The 18,245-nt window shown below is 39.4% G+C and overlaps 1 protein-coding gene across 2 annotated transcripts in view; it reads left to right on the forward strand.

Annotated features, from left to right (window-relative positions):
• The window catches only part of LOC135443864 (ubiquitin-conjugating enzyme E2 E2), a 200,948-nt gene that overhangs the window by 166,780 nt on the left and 15,923 nt on the right, over positions 1–18,245 (forward strand). For both annotated transcript variants that reach the window (XM_064704628.1, XM_064704627.1), the window contains exon 5: positions 11,367–11,514. In XM_064704628.1, the coding sequence (XP_064560698.1) occupies positions 11,367–11,514 (148 nt within the window). The remainder of the gene's footprint in view (positions 1–11,366; positions 11,515–18,245) is intronic.

The following is an 18,245-nucleotide window of genomic DNA, read 5'->3' on the forward strand; positions in this document are numbered from 1 at the left end:
CTTCAGCCACAGTTCTAAATGACCCCTCTTTTCAATCCTGCTGTATGACCTCACAAACTGCTGCTATTTCATTACACCTATTTTCCAGACCTTATAAAACTCATTCAAAGGTAAAATTGTTAGGGAAATCCCTTTAATTGAGCAGCATGGGAAGACCACTGCTTATCATAAGGTAGCTGCCTGTCAGCACTGCTGGGAAAGGGTAGTTAAATATGTCCTCCCCAAGCTGATCTCTAGCAAAAGAAAGGTACTGAGGACATGGAATGTAACACATGGCCTCGTGGTACAGTGCTGTCTGTGTGCTGGCATCTCTTCTACTTCTCCACAAGATTTGTGATATTTTGTAGTGTTCTCAGAATCATGGATTATAGGGTTATGGGCATAGATCATTTTAGATTTCTTTGTAGTTATATTCCAATTTTTTCTAACTCCTTATGGCTCTATCGTCTTAAAAAACCTAGGGATAAAGTACAAGACTGTGAAATGTACTGAGAAAGACATAAAATGTATCCTGAGTGTTGGCAAGATTACCTCCCTGTAAGAACATAGCAGAAAGGATCTAATTCACATTTTTCACTATGATTGAATTCATAAATTACTCCTGAGATTTCTGTGGGCCATTTTCGTCCCTCATTCACTATGAAGTAAGGAAATATTTAAACAAGTACTGTCAAAATTGATCTTTCTAAAATGTGACCACAAAAAACCTGGGAAGAAACAGAAACTGTATTTCCCAGATGCAATTACTTGACCCAGCCTGGGGCTCCAAAGGCAAATTCCCATGTCACATAACATATTCACTGTTAAGGGGCCTAATCCAAAGTTTGTTAAAATCTGCAGAAAGATCCCTTTTCCTTATCTCTTCTCAGATGTTGTGCACTCCATTGTCAAATCCATACATGTGTATGTCACACATGGATGTTGAGGAGGGTAAAATAATTTTTTAAGTAAGAAAAATGAATTGAAAATTGATTTTGGATACGTGTCTTTTATTTTTATTACCACCATTAAAATATATTTGTGGTGTAAACACTATTCAATTTGTATTATACAAAGTTCTTGATATTTTTTGAGGGCTCCAGATTGCTTCTATAAACACTGTTGATGCCTGATCTGATCGCTGGGCACCCTGTTGCATGTTGGAAAACATTAATCAAATAAACAACAGAGACCACATTTGTACAAGTAAAGATGTTCTATATTTTGGTTTTTCTTTTAAACAAATGTACAAAGTAATTTTCATTTGCTGTTCCAGATAGTTAATCTGCTTCTCTACTTTCCCTTTATCACATAACAGAATCACTCTTTCATTCAGGTTTTGTTTAACAAAGAAAAAGTATCTATACAAGTTTTCACTTTCAGGTATTTCTTCAGTTTTTGTAGCCTCCAACATTCTTAAGATTTTCAAGTTTTATCTCTATTTTCCACATTAATTTTCCTATGTGATCCAGTTCACATTTCAGGTTTTGTATAGCAACATGTCACTGTCATCAGGTTTCCCTTCCAGTCTGCACCAACAGACTACGGATCCCCTATGGATCCGTAGTTTTCATTTTGTCTGTCCTTGCCTGTCAGTGTTTTTCCAAAGCTAACCATAACCATAGAATCAAATTAAGTTACTCTTTACCATCACAGAATAAACCATGTGGTAAGATGGAGTGTAATTTGCTCTCACACTGTTAATTTCTTCCCCTTTGAAGTCAGTCTGTTTCAGTGTTTCAGCTTTGTCACATGCCTTGAAACTGGACTCCAAATTTTTTGAGCCAGAGGTCACTGACCTTTTCAGCTCTGCTTTCCTTATAAATCAGTGGCATTTGGCTTCACTCACAACTGCAGCACACTCATGAAGAGGAGGGAGTTCTTCCCCAAAAAAGTTTACCTCTGTTTGACCAATGCAGCTTGATAGGAGTGATGGAGGACTAGCCCAGCCTAACTCTGATTTAGCTCTACAACCAGAAAACAAGATCCTTAGAACAGCTCATCTGAGAACTAACAAATTAGCTTTGGCTTTCTGGGAGACTCTAATCAATTAAAAATATTTCCTTGCCTCTGCTGTGAGGAAGCTGCTGTGGCACTGCAGCAATGAGCTCAGCACCTCGAGGGCTGAGTCAGCAAGGAAGCGGCAGGCTGCACAATCACCGCTCTCCTCTCAGCTGCATCCTCAGTGTCATGTTGCTTTTATGAGATGCCAGGCTGAAGGAAGGTATAGAACACACAAAGTGAGGCATGGATGCGGTGATGAGCTCACTTTCTGCCAAAGGCCCAGATGCTGCCGAGGCTTCAATTTCGGTCACAAGGTGAGGTTTCACTTCAGCCCAAAAATACAGCATGTAGCATAAGGGACTGAAAAATAGACAAAGCTGTGCCCTGTTCAGAGTAGAAATGAATAAAAATGCTTAGATGACCTGCCAAGGAAATAACCTTACATTTTTTTCAGTGGCTTAATGACCCCCTCAACCTTTTTTAGAAATACCTTTGAGATTTCTTTTTCCTGCCAACTATCTTCCTTTCATCCTTAATGGATTCAGACAGTTCACCCCTTGGCTTTAGCAGAGGAAAGGTCTCTCTCTCTCTCTCTCTCTTTCTCTCTCTCTCCCATTCAATACCCCAAAGCTCTTTCTTTGGGGGATTGAATGGGATATAGCCATGCATAGGTGTCTCTTGTGGGAGGATGTGTGTTTGTATGTGTGGGTGTACATGTATGATAATGTGTCCATGGGTATTTGAGTAGGAGGTATCATGTATTTTAGCCTGGTCTGACAGAAAGAATTTCACCTCAATTTCTGTCTTCAGTCCACATAAGAAATCAGTGAATTCCCCAAGTATGCTCGGTTTTGATCTGAGATTCTTTGAAATTTAGTCATCAGTACAAACACTGCAGCTTTAGGTACTCTACACAACTGAAGGAAAGGCAATAATTTCACTATCCTACATGCTGTCCCTCTGGAGCAGGAAGCTTTGACAAATCAGGAAGCCATACCAGTCTTTTGTACAGGTGTTTGTAGAAAAATGCATGCTCTTCAAGAGAACTTTCCTCCCAGGAATTGTCACTGCATTGGAGTCTGCACTTTCCTCAAGAATAATCTTTATTAATTACTTCTACTCTCATATTTGACTATGTTCAGCCTATTACAGTGTCAATTCAATTTAGCTGTGGCTGATACAATATGGATATATCTATCATTATCCTAGTATTCTGCTAGCTGTGTTTTTGGATTTGAGTGATTTATAGAATCTCTTAATCCCAGTTCTACAATTAATCTTGCTAGGGACTTTAATCTCAGCTGACTGAAAAATGGCTCAAGGACTTGAAAGCTGCAATATGCTAAATCACCTCTAAATCAAAATTAAAATAACAGAAAACTCTGTTTTCTGTTAAGTCCTATGTAAGTCTCCTATGCCTAACAACTCACTGAAAAACTTTTCTCAGCACTTGAATGCCTAGATGGTTTAAATCAGCTCTTGGACTACAAGGGAGGCCCTTTTCCTTTTTAAATATAATACACAGTGTATAGAGTTTCATCTTAATGGCAATATTAAACATCTCTTCAGGTTTTATCATACATAATTGTAATATAGCACTAATCTCAATGTACTCAATATCCTTTTGTGGAATTCTTCTTCTGTGGTAGACGCTTTCAATCTGTTTTGTAAGTTCAGCCTCATGTCTGAGGGGGCAATTCTTTTTGTTCCTGGCTTCTATTCTACATGTTCATACTCTTTTTATATGTGATTGGCTGTGTAGTGTAATAGAAAAACAGTGCTTACAAGAGTAGATGCAAAAAAATAAACATTCCTTGGTATTTCTAACCTACGTTGTTAAAATGAACCTTACTAGGCAGACATGTGCTTTAAATTGCATTTATCACTGCTAACACAATTTACTCTTGAAGCTCTAAAGCTCCCTAAGTACAAGCCCATTTGACTGATCCCTGTCTACTATCTTTGGAACCCTGATGCAGGCAGGGCTTCATTGAGCCTCCTCTAGCCCCCCTTCCCAGATATTGCCGTCATAAGGGCAGCCTTCAAACGCAGTGCTCTCCTGTCAGCCTTATCCTTTACATTCATTTGCCTCGTCATACCTCTCTCATAGCCTCTGTCACATCCTATTAGCTCTCAGTGCCGTGCTGTGCTGCTCACAGCTCTTTCCAGCTGCCTGCTGCCCTCCCCATGCTGCTCCTGGTGCTGACGGTGAGGCGCGTTCCCACAGCGCTGCCTCCGTGGCCCCTCGGCTGTGCCCCCTTGTTCTCCTCGCCCAGCCTTTCCATTTGCATCTTCTTGCTGAGAGCAGCCTGGGAACCCTTCATCCATGACAGTAAATGGAGCTGGCAGGTTTTCTCAGCAAGTAAAGTCTTTGGGTGTTTGCAGGCAGAAATCAGATGCAGGGGAGTCTTTTTGAGAGGGAGAAATGGACAACCGACCAGCAGCAGGCCATTGTCAGAGGCAGCAGGAGCAGCCCCAATCCTGCCTTTCTCAGAACAGCTCTTTCCAGGAGTGTGAGCTGCAGAGTGCAGTTCCCATGCTTGCACACCTGCAGTGAAACAGTTTGTTCCACAGATCACATCCCTGGGATGCTCCAGCCCTGGAAGTGTTGAAGGCCACATTGGATGGAACTTAGAGCAGCCTGATCTAGGGGGAGGTGTCCCTGCCCATGGCAGAGGGATTTTGACACTGGATGATCTTCATGGTCCCTTCCAACCCAAACCATTCTGTGAGTCTGTGATGTCTTCAGGTGGTGCTGAACCAGTTTGCAGTGGTACAAGGCTCTGGACAGCTCAAACCCAGGTGGCTGCTTAAGTGTTATGTCTCTCAAAAGGACAGAATGAGACTTTAAAGTGGAGGACATAGATGTGAGCAGAAATATGTTAAACTGAGGAATCAATGACAATATTTTATTGTGATTAAATGCAAAATACGTATTTGATAAGGCAACACCATGGAAATCTCTGAGATTTCCTTTCAATTCATTTATCTGATAATTCTTCTAGTAATTGGTAAATGGAATTGCCAATGACTCTTCTAATGAATAGCCTCCTTATTCACTTTGTTTACAATACATTAATTTATATCAGTAGCTTCTATTGATTTATTTAATCTTGATGCAAACAACTCTATCTTACTAAACTCCTCCTGTTTTCCTTACCAAGACTTACGTGGTTTATCATTTATTCCAATTTTCTGTGAATACCCGGTACACAAAGCTCTTTAAGAGGTACTGTAGAGGCATTGTATGGGGAATATCTCCTGCCTCACAGCATTGCTTTTCATATTGTTTGTCAAATATATTTTTGGAAGACAATTTGTCTGCTGGAAATTTCAGAAGCTACATAATTCTGCTGTATCAAGCCTGTTTTACTACTTCATGAAATCCATGTGATCTAAAAATACATAATATGTCGATTTTGTTTCTTGTCCTCTTTTACACACACACAGATAAATATACACAGATGTGAGAGAAAGAATTTTATCCACATCATTACTATAAAATCAGAGCGGATGGACTGGTCAGGACAAAGAATTACTAGTTTTGAAGTCAGTCTGCATGGGACTTCTCATGTGTGGAGTACCTAAATACCCAATGGCTGTTGAAATTGGGTGAGGAAGAAGAGGCCCCTGTTTCTAGAATAAAAAGTCTAGGAATAAAGTCTCGTGCCTGGAGCACCATGCAGGAGCAGTGTGGTGAACTGAGAGAGGTGTACACACAGGACAGTATAGCCTGCATGCTTTGAACTTCAAAAGGGAGGTTTTATTTTGTAAAAGTTAAATGGTCAGTAAATCTTAAAAAAAAAACTTGCTCTCTTATAAAAGAACTTTTTTGCTGACTTTCCATAAGGAACTGCAATTGTAAGAAAGATTATGCTGATTATATGAAAATCATTTTATAAAAACTCATAGTGACTTTGCCAGAGAAAGCTTTTGATGCTTGGCAAATTACCATCTTGTTTCTATTCTGAACATCCCTAACCCAAACAGTAATCCATTTCCCTTGTCCTCTCCTTCTCTTCCTTTGTTTTCAGAAAACTTTGTACTGTTTAGGGCTTTTTTTTTCTCTCTCTTGGATATATCAAAGATTATCAAGGTCCCTTTTTACTTATCCTGCTGTTAAATCTGGGTGCAAAATGAGTGCATTTATATAATATAGATATTTATTTATATAATATAGTGCTGCTGTGCTTATTCAATTTTTTTCCCCTGCAACACTGTTCAATGAGACAGTGAGTAGTTACTCAGCTTCATAATTGCAATGAATATAATGAATAATTACTCACATTGCATACTGATTCATTTTCAGTAGTATTAAAGGTGAATTCATGTGGATACTATTATATCCATTTAAATTGTTACCACTTTTGGCTACTAATGTCTTGCATGGTGCATTTCACCAAAGAAGCACAGCACAGTTCACATATCAGACTTCTCTGTAGGTCAAGCAAACATAATTACAGGTTATTATTTCCTGCTAATGCAGATACCATGTATTTTCCTTTAATAAAGTTATTTATATCTGTTTTTTACCAAGTAAAATTAGATGTAATCAAGTGTTCTGAGAACTAGATGAAGTACGTTTCTTGCTGTAAACTTAAAATATACTCTTAAGTAGTGAGCATCATATGGCCAGTCATTTTTTGTACACTCTTTGTGATGAATCAGTAAGTATCTCAATAGTTATTCATGTGCATGCTATAAATATGTACTAACAAACTGGAAATAGTCCATCCTGTCTTAAAAAGGCAGCCTCAGTGCTCATAGATAAATGAAGTGCACTTTGTAAGAAATTAAAGGGTGCTAATTAATATAAAGGTTATTGCATGAATGTTGTGTCATTCAGAGCTATATACACTTTTCATTTAGACTGTTTTATTTTTCTCACATGACTGAAGAGTGTAGGCCTGATCTTGTTTTTATTTTCTCTGCATGGACAAATGTATTGCTCATAAAGTCTGACAAACGGAGATGGGAACAACTTACTCTCTCCTGAGCTCTATGAACATCATCATAAATGGCATCATATTTTATATATATATATATATATATATATATATATAAGAAACCTTTTCTGTATGCAGTACAACTTCTTCCACTTCAGGTAGTGCCACTGCAGTTTTATTAAAGCAGAACTCCTGGGGAATATTTGAGGAAGACAGAAATTTCACCTCGAGCAGGCATGCAGAATTCCATCCTTGTAAGAAATGAAAGTTCTTGAAAGGAGCTTCCCAAAATTATGGGAATGAGAGCCCTGGGAATCTCAACTCTTCTTCCAGTGTTAGCTGAGCAAAAGGAGGTTGGTTTTGTTTATTTTCAGGCTGGCTCTGGGAATTTTTCCTCTCTCCCTACACAGTCACCAGGCTCCAGTGACTGAGAAGCAGGAGGTGAGGGTTTGAACCCAAACAGGCTGATGAAAGCAAACCCTGAGGGTACACTGTGAGCCCTTGCATGTAATTTGTAAAACTAGGGAATCATTTCTTCCTCCTGATATGTTTTTGAAGAAGATTGCAACTGAATTCAGTGAAGTCTGAAAGTGTGTGAGGTGGTGTACCAGGCACCATAGTGACTGTTGTGTTTAGACCTCCGTGCAAAAGAAAGATATTAAGTTATTTTAAGACTACATAATGCTGGGAAAATGGTCTTCAAAATCACTCTGAGATCCAGAAATTACTTATCTTGCCTTCAACTAGTTGCCTCCAATCACTCAACTGAAATCCATCTTAGTTTCCTCTTCCCAGGTTTTATAAACAGTCTTTTTTCAGTCCTAAAACTTACTCAGTGAACAGCCAGACATAGCTTTGCATGTTTGGAATTCAGCTGTAAATGACAGATGAGTTTATTATTGTTTACTTGCAACACTGATTGAATAAAATTTGATTGAAAATAAATTCCATATCATTACCTTTTGGAAGTTTGTTTGTAGTGCTCACAGTTTTCAGAAGGTAGTCCCATTTTTCCCTATTTCCTGTAATTTGCATTTTCCTGACCTATACTTTTATTCAACAAAAATTAGGTATGCTTTTTAAATTCCAGAATGAAAGAGAATAAATCCATAGAGAACACTTATGTTTCAAGAAAATCCATAAATTTCTCCTCTACCATTTAATTGTCTGAAGGTGACTTTGCCTGCACACCCTCCTTAGAGCCCCTGCATGAGGTTGTTTAGGTGTTTTCATTAGGGGCTAAATGGAATTAGAGTCCAGCATTTAAAGGAAATATTTAAGTGACATCAAAGGTAAAAATGTGACCATAATAAAGAAAATCCAGTTCCCCTGGAAAGGTATTAACACATGGTAGAACAGGAGGACCCTGCATAACCTTATAATGTAGGTATGGTAAGCACAACATGCAGAAAGTTCCATCTCAGCACTTCCCACATTATCAGCAATTTGAGGCAATACATGGATGAGGAAAGCAATGTGTTATCCCATTTGTACTCTGCTGCCTCGGGGTGAGAACTCTGTTACCTGCAGCCTTCAGGCCACAGTTTCCAGCATATTAAGGCTGTCATTAATACAGCTTCTTCTGCAATTCTAAATACTGTTATTGTTTTCATTAATTGATTGAATTGATTTTTCAGTATTAAAATTAATTAATAAAATATAACAAATCATCATTATAAACTAAGTAATACGTTGATTATTTAAATATTTAAATGCCTGCCTGTCTTCGGTGACATTGGTGACATTGTCAGCTCTAAGCAGCAAGCCTTATCTTGCCTTTCTCAATCTCACAGGTTTAATATGTAGTCATAGTGAAAAAATGCTATATTTCTGGTCTAAGCATTTTCTAAAAACAGCCTTCCAACTGCAAACAGGTGGAGTCTCATGTACAATTATCCACCAGGTGATGGCAATGGAGTGTTGAACAGCTCATGAATGACATGAACTTCCTCCATTCATCTCAGTGGCTCTGAATCCTGCCAAATTCCCAGTGTCCTTGTTTCAGTGCTTCAGAAGCAGCTGAGGCAGGGGAACAAACGTGTGGCAGTGTCTGTCCTCTCTGCTGGAGACAAAACACTTACACTTAAAATACAGGCTCAAATTGATGACCTCTCTGAAGCAGGTCACAAGCTCAGACTGACCTGTCTGTAAATATTTTAGAGGGTATAATTTAATCTGTGCAGTGGATTCGGTGCTTCCCCCACATTCAGTGAGACCACACATATCTTATTACTCAGTGTATTTAGATGCCACTGAATGAAGTCCTCCAATTTTTCATTGTGGAAGTATAGGGAAGCACTTTAATTGAAGTAAAATACTTGAGCATAGGCTTTATTCCAATGGTGTACTGAAAAGTTAGCATACAATACTTAAAATTAGGCAGGTGTTTTTACTGAGTCCTGGGACATCCTGCTAGGGAGCAGTCACTGATTCACTTCTAAGTGGAGTAGAAGAGTTCCTGGAGTTAATCTACCTGGGGAATAAATGAGTACCTACAATTCCTAGGATGGTCCTCCACACCATCTCTCTTTCTGGGCACTTTGTGTAAAGTAGTTTATGGCTTTTGTGCATTAGCAACCTTCCTTGTTCAAAATAGCTTCCCTTTGTACACAGACATTTAATTTTATCACCAAATTATAGTTATTTAAATAAATAACATTTTGATCTCACAGAAGACTTCCTTCCCTCCAAATGCTGAATGTGCTTGGGCTTCTAATGAGGGGGAAAAAATAGATCATCTGGCTAAAGCATTTGGATCAATTGAGATCATTGCACCAGAAATATTTTAAATTCTCAGAGAAGTCCAAGAAGTGAAGCACTTAGGCTGGAAAACAATAAGCAAAACCACAAGTGAACAGGAAAAATGAAAAAACATATAAATATGTAGGGTATGGAGTAGCAAACTGTCAAATTATCCAATTAATTATCAATACCTTTAAATATAGGAGCATTTAAAAACTGATGAACTTGCTTGGTAGGGTTCTTTGGTGCAGAACTCACTGGTGCATGACAATGGGCTCCAAAGCATTTTTCCAGATCTATGTGGAAAAATACTTGAGAGAAAAAGTATTTATTGTTGAATGCAATGTTTAAATACCATAAATCTACTATCTTTTCTTTCCATTATTTTGTCAAAGCATCTTGATTTAATACAAAGGGCAGAATTTTTCAGTGTGCTAGAGAATGATTTCTATAATTATTTTTTGTAGAAGCAAACCAGGTACTGTATTATTTCACTTGTATTCTCTCTCCTGCTTGCTGAGTGGCCTGATAATCCCTCTCAGATCACTGAGATCTCTGATACTGAAGAAAATCAGAAGAGGAGCCTGCCTGTCACCAGTTTGCATTACTCTCCAGACAGGGGTTTATCTGTGGAAGGGCAGGGGTGGGTTTGTAGGCACTCCCACTTGCATTGGCACTGTCCCAGAGGAGGGAAGAGCACAGCTTCCCTGAGTCAGGGAATGCTTTGCCTGCTCTTGTCTCCTGCCTGCCCAGCCCCTCTCCTGGCTGGGCTCTTGATGATGACATAGATGCCTGAAGTTCTACATCTTAATTTTAGATTTTAGGAACGTGTCCTTGAAACCATCTGGGTGTGGCTTGTCATTTGCGTAGAATTGATGGAGAAATTAGTCCTTGATGACCTCCTGTGGTTTTTTTTCACGTTGTCCCTTCTTATCCAGTAGCCCCAGTATTCATTCTGAGCTATGAAGTCAACATTCCTAGCTGAGCTTCTTTTAAAATGAAAAGCCTGTGTCTTCACCTTAAAAAAAGAGGACATTATTCTGGGCTACAATAATTTCCTTGGTTTGTTACCTATGGGATCACCTGGAAGACCATATAAAATAGATAGAGAAATCATCAAAATAAACTACTTAAAAAAACCCCAAAAGGTGTTTGTAAACAATTCTACTGATAAAAATGTAACCTAAAATTTGGAAGTTTGAGCAGCCTTTCTCAAAAATATTTCACTTCAATTTTTTCAGGAGTCACTGCTGTGATGCCTCTGCATTTATTTTTTTTTACAGCTTAATCTATTGTGTCAAATGATGAACAGATTAAGACAGTAAAACTATCTGTCTTGTTCTGACTTTCTTCAAAGCATGAAAGAGCTGTGGACCTGAGTTATGAACATTGTCCAGATTAGGGGCTGGAATTGTTGGGGTTTTTTTTGCCATTTACAAAATAATGAGATTGATAAGACCAAGGCAGGAGGAAGCTCAGGAAATGCGTCCCATTCTCAGCCTGCACAAACCAGTTGCACTGCCAGCCACAGCTGCAAGAGGCAGAGTTTATTTCCTTTATTTTGTCTTGCCCAGTCTTTAACCATCACTAGCAGCCTGGAAAGCAGAATGTTTGTTCCTATGGTTTTCCAATGTTTAATAATTGTGCAGTTACTGGCTTGAACGCTGTTGAACTGAGACATGCTGTCCTTTCCAGGTAACGTTCCGGACAAGGATCTACCACTGCAACATTAACAGCCAAGGCGTCATCTGCCTGGACATTTTAAAGGACAACTGGAGTCCAGCGTTAACCATTTCTAAAGTTCTCCTCTCCATCTGCTCCCTCCTCACAGACTGTAACCCCGGTAAGATGAATTTACATGAATTAACTTTCACATCCTCATTCATTCGTCATTCACATTTGGTCAGCTCAGTAATATCTGGTTAGTGCTCTGGTTTACTGGTACCTACTGAAAAAAAACCCACAAAAATGTAAATTTTAGATGCTATTCATATAAATAATATAGAAAGAAAGCAGAATTTCAGAAGCTCAAGTGCAGTTTTAGTACTGGAGAGAAAAAAAATTAATTCAGAAAGTTTGATCAGTAGAAAATACCTTAGTATGCATAATTTGGATATTACAACCAGGATATTACCACACAGAAATATTAATGAGTTAATAAATATTGAAAAGGAAAGCTTTCATTTAAATATGCTGATAATGTGGTCTCTGAAAAGAATATTAATAGCACAGACAATGATAGATGCTTAACACAGACTCTACAAATGATGAAAATTAGTTTAAATGAGGTTTATTCAATATCTTGGACAGCCAGCATGAGTATTCAAAGCAAGCTGTCATTCTTATTAAGTAGCATAGCACTTAACCTCTCCCCTCAGCTCTTTTAGATTTGTTTTATGCCATTGACCACTAGGTCTGTAATTTCCACTTTCTCTTACCCTATTTACAAACACATAATTCTGACTGTAGCCTTGGAAAACCATAATATATAGAAATTACTAAAGAATCATTGAAGAAAAATTATGTGATCTGTTTATATGTCATGAGGGTTGTTGCTGGTTTGTTTTTTATTATACACTTCAATTTTATTTTTAAATTTGCCCTAAAGGGGAAAAAAGGTCTAAAAATTGCTTTGAAAGGGGCAGAACGTGAGATTCTGGCATAATCAGGGGCTGAATAAAAAGTTGTAATAGAGTATTGAAATATTTCAAAACTCAAAATAAGGTGAGAACAAGCAAAGTTGTGATTGACTGCTTTTATTTTCATGTGGGTTTGTTGCTGTATAGAACATTGAAACCTGTGGTGTTCCTTTCAGCTGAGAGGTGGAGTGATAGAGTGTTCGGCACATTTATTTCAGGTGGATTGAATGCTCTCTGCTAACGTCTCTGAAAGATTGATTTCTGTTAGTGTTTGGCCAAAAATATGCAGAAATGTCTGTAGGTAGTCAGGCAGATAGATGACAGAAGTGTACAGCAACCAAATTAATATTTGCTCATGTGTCTTAGAGACCAGCTAAAGGGCTAGAGACACTGCTAAGCTGTGTAGGGATTGAGGAATGGGCAGTGAATGCATGCTCTCCCGTAGGGATACAGATACTCTCTTTGGAGGGATACAGTCATCTTTAAAGCTGGACAGTTTCCAGCAGTGATTTGAAATTTAGAAATTCACTACTTATGGCTTCTCAGTCTTAAATCCTTACAGACGCTGTCAAACAACAGTTTTAGCATATCAAGTGTGCAAGAGGAATACTGAAAACAATTATCCATACCGTATTATCATGTACAGCAAGTTAACACATAAAAAATGGGAAGTTCTTCCATTTAGCCTCTTTCAGTTAGCAGCCATAGGATTGTCTTGAACAAAGCAATCTTATGACATTTCATTTTCAAATCTTTTCTTTAATTATTAAGTAGTTTTGGATTTTTTTCACTGCTTCATGGTAAAATTTTCCCCTTTTTTGATGAATTAGCACAATTTCTTAATTTGAATCCCAGTCTCACAAGGCAGTGGTGGCACATATTTTTGAAGTGCTGAGTCATTTTCGCCTTCCTTGGTAATTGCCTGTTTCGTGTTAGATATTCTTTCATTTAAAAGTAAACTTTGAATGTTAGTGATGAACAACAGAAGGCTTGCAGAAATTTACAAGTCCTTACTTTTCATCTTATTGCCTAAGAGGATTTTTTCTGATATTTTATCATTAAAAAAATATTGATCACTTACCATCAGATGGATGGATGGATGGATGGATGGATGGAAAGATATGTCACTGATACATATGCCATTGAAGCATATCACATATATATACACATGAGTAGCTGCAGAAACATGCATATATATTTTTTACTGCTGGGAGTAATTTTCTAATCCCTCAGTCCTGTCTTCATCTAACTAGTCTGCCCTTTTCTACAGGCAGAAACACAACAGGGGTCTCGATTTGATAAGCAACTTTGAACTCTCTTTTTCCACCATTCATCAGCCAGAAGCAGATCAGGTCAAATGGAAAGGCAACATTGAATCTCCCACAAACATAAACACGCAGGATGGGCGAGTCTTCCACCCTGGCCTCTGAAACGAGGAATCAAGTATTAGTTACCCCCTACACTTACATTTATGCAAATCTTCATTAGAACAACAAATAGGAGTAAGAATGGCAGCTAATTTAGCCCCAGTCATACACAGTGATTAAGCGGCGCTGAAGCACAGCTGCAGCTTCATTGGCAAGCGCTGCTATTCTTCTCCAGCAGGCTGAGCAAATGAAAAGAGGTGTTTGCTCCTGCCGCTCCTGTCATTCACACAGTAATCTACAAAAGCCACGAGAGAGTCTCTTCCCTCCCTGGTTATACATCACCACCCTTTGTTCCCTATCACTCCAGGCAGGAGCAAGTTTGTCCTTTTTAAACAGCTCCTACAATCCTTTACTCATAAGCTGTCTCAGACCCTTCAGTCCTGATTATTATTAATTGTCTCTGTTTTGCTTGGCACTATCAGCCACTAAACTGTGTTAATGAAAGGTCTGAATTTTGTAACAGCTGGCTGACTTTTCCATGGGGGAAGGGGTGCCGTAGGGTTTGTGTATGACTGAGCACATGTGCATCATCTGGGAGTGTGAGGGAGCCAAATGTATCAGAGGGATGGGAGAGATGGTGGGATGGACTAGCCCAGTCCAGGCATTGGTATTTTCCTTTGAGGTGGCACTCGAGGCCACAGTACACATCCCTGTCTACAAATCAGGGCTCCAGTCCTGTAAATACTTTGGCATGTGCATGAGCAACCCCACAAAACCTGATAGATACCTTCACCTGCATGAAACAGAGTGAGTGAGTGAGTGAGTGAGTGAGTGAGTGAGTGAGTGAGTGAGTGAGTGAGTGAGTAAATGTTTATAGGCTCTGTGTTTGAGTGCTGAAAATGCCTGCTTCCAGTGTTAGCTGCTAGGGCTGGCCAGTGGGGCAGTTAGTTACTGCAGGGTATGTGGACACTCCCCACTTTGAAAATGTGTTAAGTTACAAAAACCCTTTTTGCTTGAACTGAAAGTCAACTACACTTTAAGTATTCAAGCAGAGCCTGGGGAGTGTAAATTTCCACACTGCCTTAATCCAAGGACCTTTCAAGTGCAGATGGCCATTGAGGTTTTGTGTTTTACTGAGTTTGAAGTGCTAAGCAAATTAATTATTTTTTATAGTTACAGAGCTGGTGATGCTGATCTGGGTTAGAATGTTTATTTTTCTCAGTTGATCATTGCCATCCTGGCGCTGCCAAAGGTTCTTAAGCCCCGGGAAAAATATCATTTGCAAATGCTTCAGAGAAAATTAATTGTAACATTGCAACACTTTTCTTTGCATGGCTTCCTTCTTCACATTCAAAATCCAAACTTGGCTGGCCTGATTATCCACAATGTCTGAACAGTTTTAACATTGAATCATGTCTGCTTAATAACACCCAACTAAGCCTTGATTAAAACATCAGAACAAAGCCTATCTCTCCCTCACACCAGCCTCTTTCTTTCTGGTGTCATCCTCTGGCTCTGGCTCCTTACCATTTTCCCCACGTGCAAGTTCCATGGTCAGTGGTGATTTTATCCCTCAGTTGGCATTCTGGGAGCAAATGCTCTGCTGCTGCTCCTGGCCCTTTTCCCTGCAAGCTCCTGCCATGGGGATGTGCCAGGGGGTGCACGCAGAGGAGGAGTGGCAGACTGAGATGTGGCCAGCCACGATATTGCTTTCCCACAAACATTAGGCTGAGCATTTGGATGGCAGCTGTAGCCAAAGGAACTGCTGAAGGGCTCTACAGAGCCTCACTTGCTTTGCTCTTTAGAAACCTCTGCCTGATTTCTAACCTGAACTGACTCACAGGGATTTTATACCCACTTGTTTTTAGCAAGTCTTGTCCTGTATCCTAAGTGACCATTTTTCTGTTTTTCACTCCTGGTGTACTAATTAAGAACCATCCTCTTCCCTTGTTGTCTTTATTTGATGGACACCATCAGACCTGTGTCTAGGAGCCTCCTTCTGTAAGAGAGGCTTTCTGTTCCCTGCTCATCCTCACTGCACTCATCCCTCCTAAATGCTCCTGACTCTTGGAGTTCACTGGGGCATGAGGCACAGCAAGGCAGACTAACCTGCTCATCATCACCATCATCCGGGTGGAAATATTTACTGCTCCCTGTTGGATGTGCCTATCTCACTTGGCAGCCCCACTGAAGGTTATTTCTGTCTTTGCCCTGTCATTTTCACTGTTTGTCTGCTTTTACCCAATTGAGTGAAATGGTGGAGAAAGGAAAAGAGAGGAAAAGGAAAGAGGAAAAAGGAAAAAAAAAAGAAAGGAAGAGCAGAAGAAAGAAAAGGCTTTCACTAGAAAGGATGAAACCTCTGCATTAAACTCTGGCAAAGGATATGCTCAAAAAACTGCCTGCAGTACCCACTTCACTGGGGTCAGCACTAGTCGAGTTGGTTGCTCTGCTCTCAGATGCTTCAGTGACATATTATCAGTGTAAAGATGCTTGTCTGGTTACCTTTTAAACTCACCAGAAAGTGTGAGGCAGTTTGTTTAGTGTTACCTGTGAAGTTTGCTGTGAACGTAGTTTGAAGCATGCATATCCTCACAATAAATGTACTTGTGAGAGTAAATGAGTAGCTCTACATTACTTTAGACAAGTAGCACTACATTACTTCAGTGTGACACCCATCAATTTTTATAGTAGCTGCAGTTTCACGGCACATCTGAAAAGTACATTGTGGCTTTCAAATATATTGTACCCTGGTTACAAGTAGATGTGCTGTTTTTTACAAGTACTGCCATGAATCATGAATTTACTGGATGGTTTCATACTTTGTTAACCCACATGAAGTAATGTAGCTGTGCATTTTAATGACTTACATTTATCTAAGCATAGATAAGCAAAGTCAAAGATCCTAAGGTTATGGGGATCTTTATGTGTCTCACTAAGGGACACAAGACATGCTTTTAAGCTTTATTCATATGAGTCATTCTTACATTTTGCCTTTATCTTCCCTAGAAAACTTTTATTTTTATCACAGTGTAGGTATAACAGGCAATTTTGGATAACATGCTATTGTTCTTTTTCTGTTGCAATTACAAGTTATCCATGAAGTTTGGCATGATTTAGGTCTGCTAAAAGATATTAACACCCTTACATACATCTGCATGAAGGTTCTGGTATTTAAGAAAATTTGGAGGTGGGATTCAGTTATTACATTATTCTTTTTCCTTTTTTTTCCCTTTATAATTCTCCTAAGGGTGTGCAAGGTTCTGTACTCTTGTTGCTGAGGGTATAAAATCCCAGTTCTGTCATCTTTTGCAGAAAAGGATTCAATAGTGTAATTTAATGCATATCTTTGATCCTCAATGGGATCTAAAACAGCACTTTGGAGAGTGATTTTTCAACATAATCTTAAAAGCCCTAAAAGCCTGAATGGTATTTGCCCTGCTACAAAGCTGCTGGAATTGCTGCTGTTACCAGAACCTCTGCAGAACACGAGTAGGTGGGGAGATTTAAGTCAGACAACATGCAAGGGAGGGAACTGAATTAGTGCTTTCTCAGCCCATTTCCCTTTCAGACAGCAGTATACATTCTTGGGGGGAAGTTGGTGTCCTGCTGCAATGCCACTGCCCTGTCCCAAGGCAGGTTTGCCATCAGCAGCCATCCCAAATCCAGCTGTTGGAATTGCTCCAGACAGGGTTCATATCTCCAAGTGCAACATGGATGGATCTGCTGTCTAGAAAGCTTTGAGCACCTCCACATTTTGAGTTTGTGTTGCTGTTTGGGAAACTTAAATTTCATCTGAATATTTGTTCATAGCAATTCCACAATCTCTACAAATTTGCATAAGGTATTGACAGAAATACCTGGATACCCAATATACAATACCCACGGAACTGTCTTCTGCACACCCCAGACAAAGGGGAGTAGGTTCACTTAAACCCCCTCAGGAAAATGCATCTCCCACCAGGAGTTGGAGTGAGGCTGCCAGGCTTTGATGCCCACTGACACACTGCACACTCCTGACACTGCTTTGGGCTGATCATCTCTGGCACAGGGGCACCAAGAGCCAGAACTGCCACAGCCACTTAAAAACCAAGTGCAGTCAATGCATCAGGTTCCACAGGAATAGCTCTGCTTCTTCAGCCAGCAAAGCCCCAGCCATACCAGCATGCATTTTAATACACTAATAGATGTCCACTGTATCAATAAAAAAGATCTATTTTCAGAATTACTGTGATACTTGAAAACACTTTCCCGTCCAAAAAAAAAAGTTTAAAATAAATCCAAGGCAGCTTAATAAAGGAAAATGTAACATAGCTGTAATAATAAAATCTGTTCCATGCTGGAGCATTTGGCTCTGAGTGGGAATTTGGCTGACTTGTGGTCACAGCTCTGCTATTTGGCTTCCATGTTCCAACTTCAAAATAGCTACCCAGCCCTAGGTAATGAAGAACAGGTCTGTGCTCCTCACCACTCAGCAGCCTGGATGTATCTTCATTTCTCTCCATTATTCCATATATCTCAATCTAGCAGGAAGCATGTACCCTGTTCCTCCTCATCTGGTGCTTCCCCAC

This window comes from Zonotrichia leucophrys, chromosome 2, assembly GCF_028769735.1.
Source record: "Zonotrichia leucophrys gambelii isolate GWCS_2022_RI chromosome 2, RI_Zleu_2.0, whole genome shotgun sequence".
Classification (NCBI taxonomy): domain Eukaryota; kingdom Metazoa; phylum Chordata; class Aves; order Passeriformes; family Passerellidae; genus Zonotrichia; species Zonotrichia leucophrys.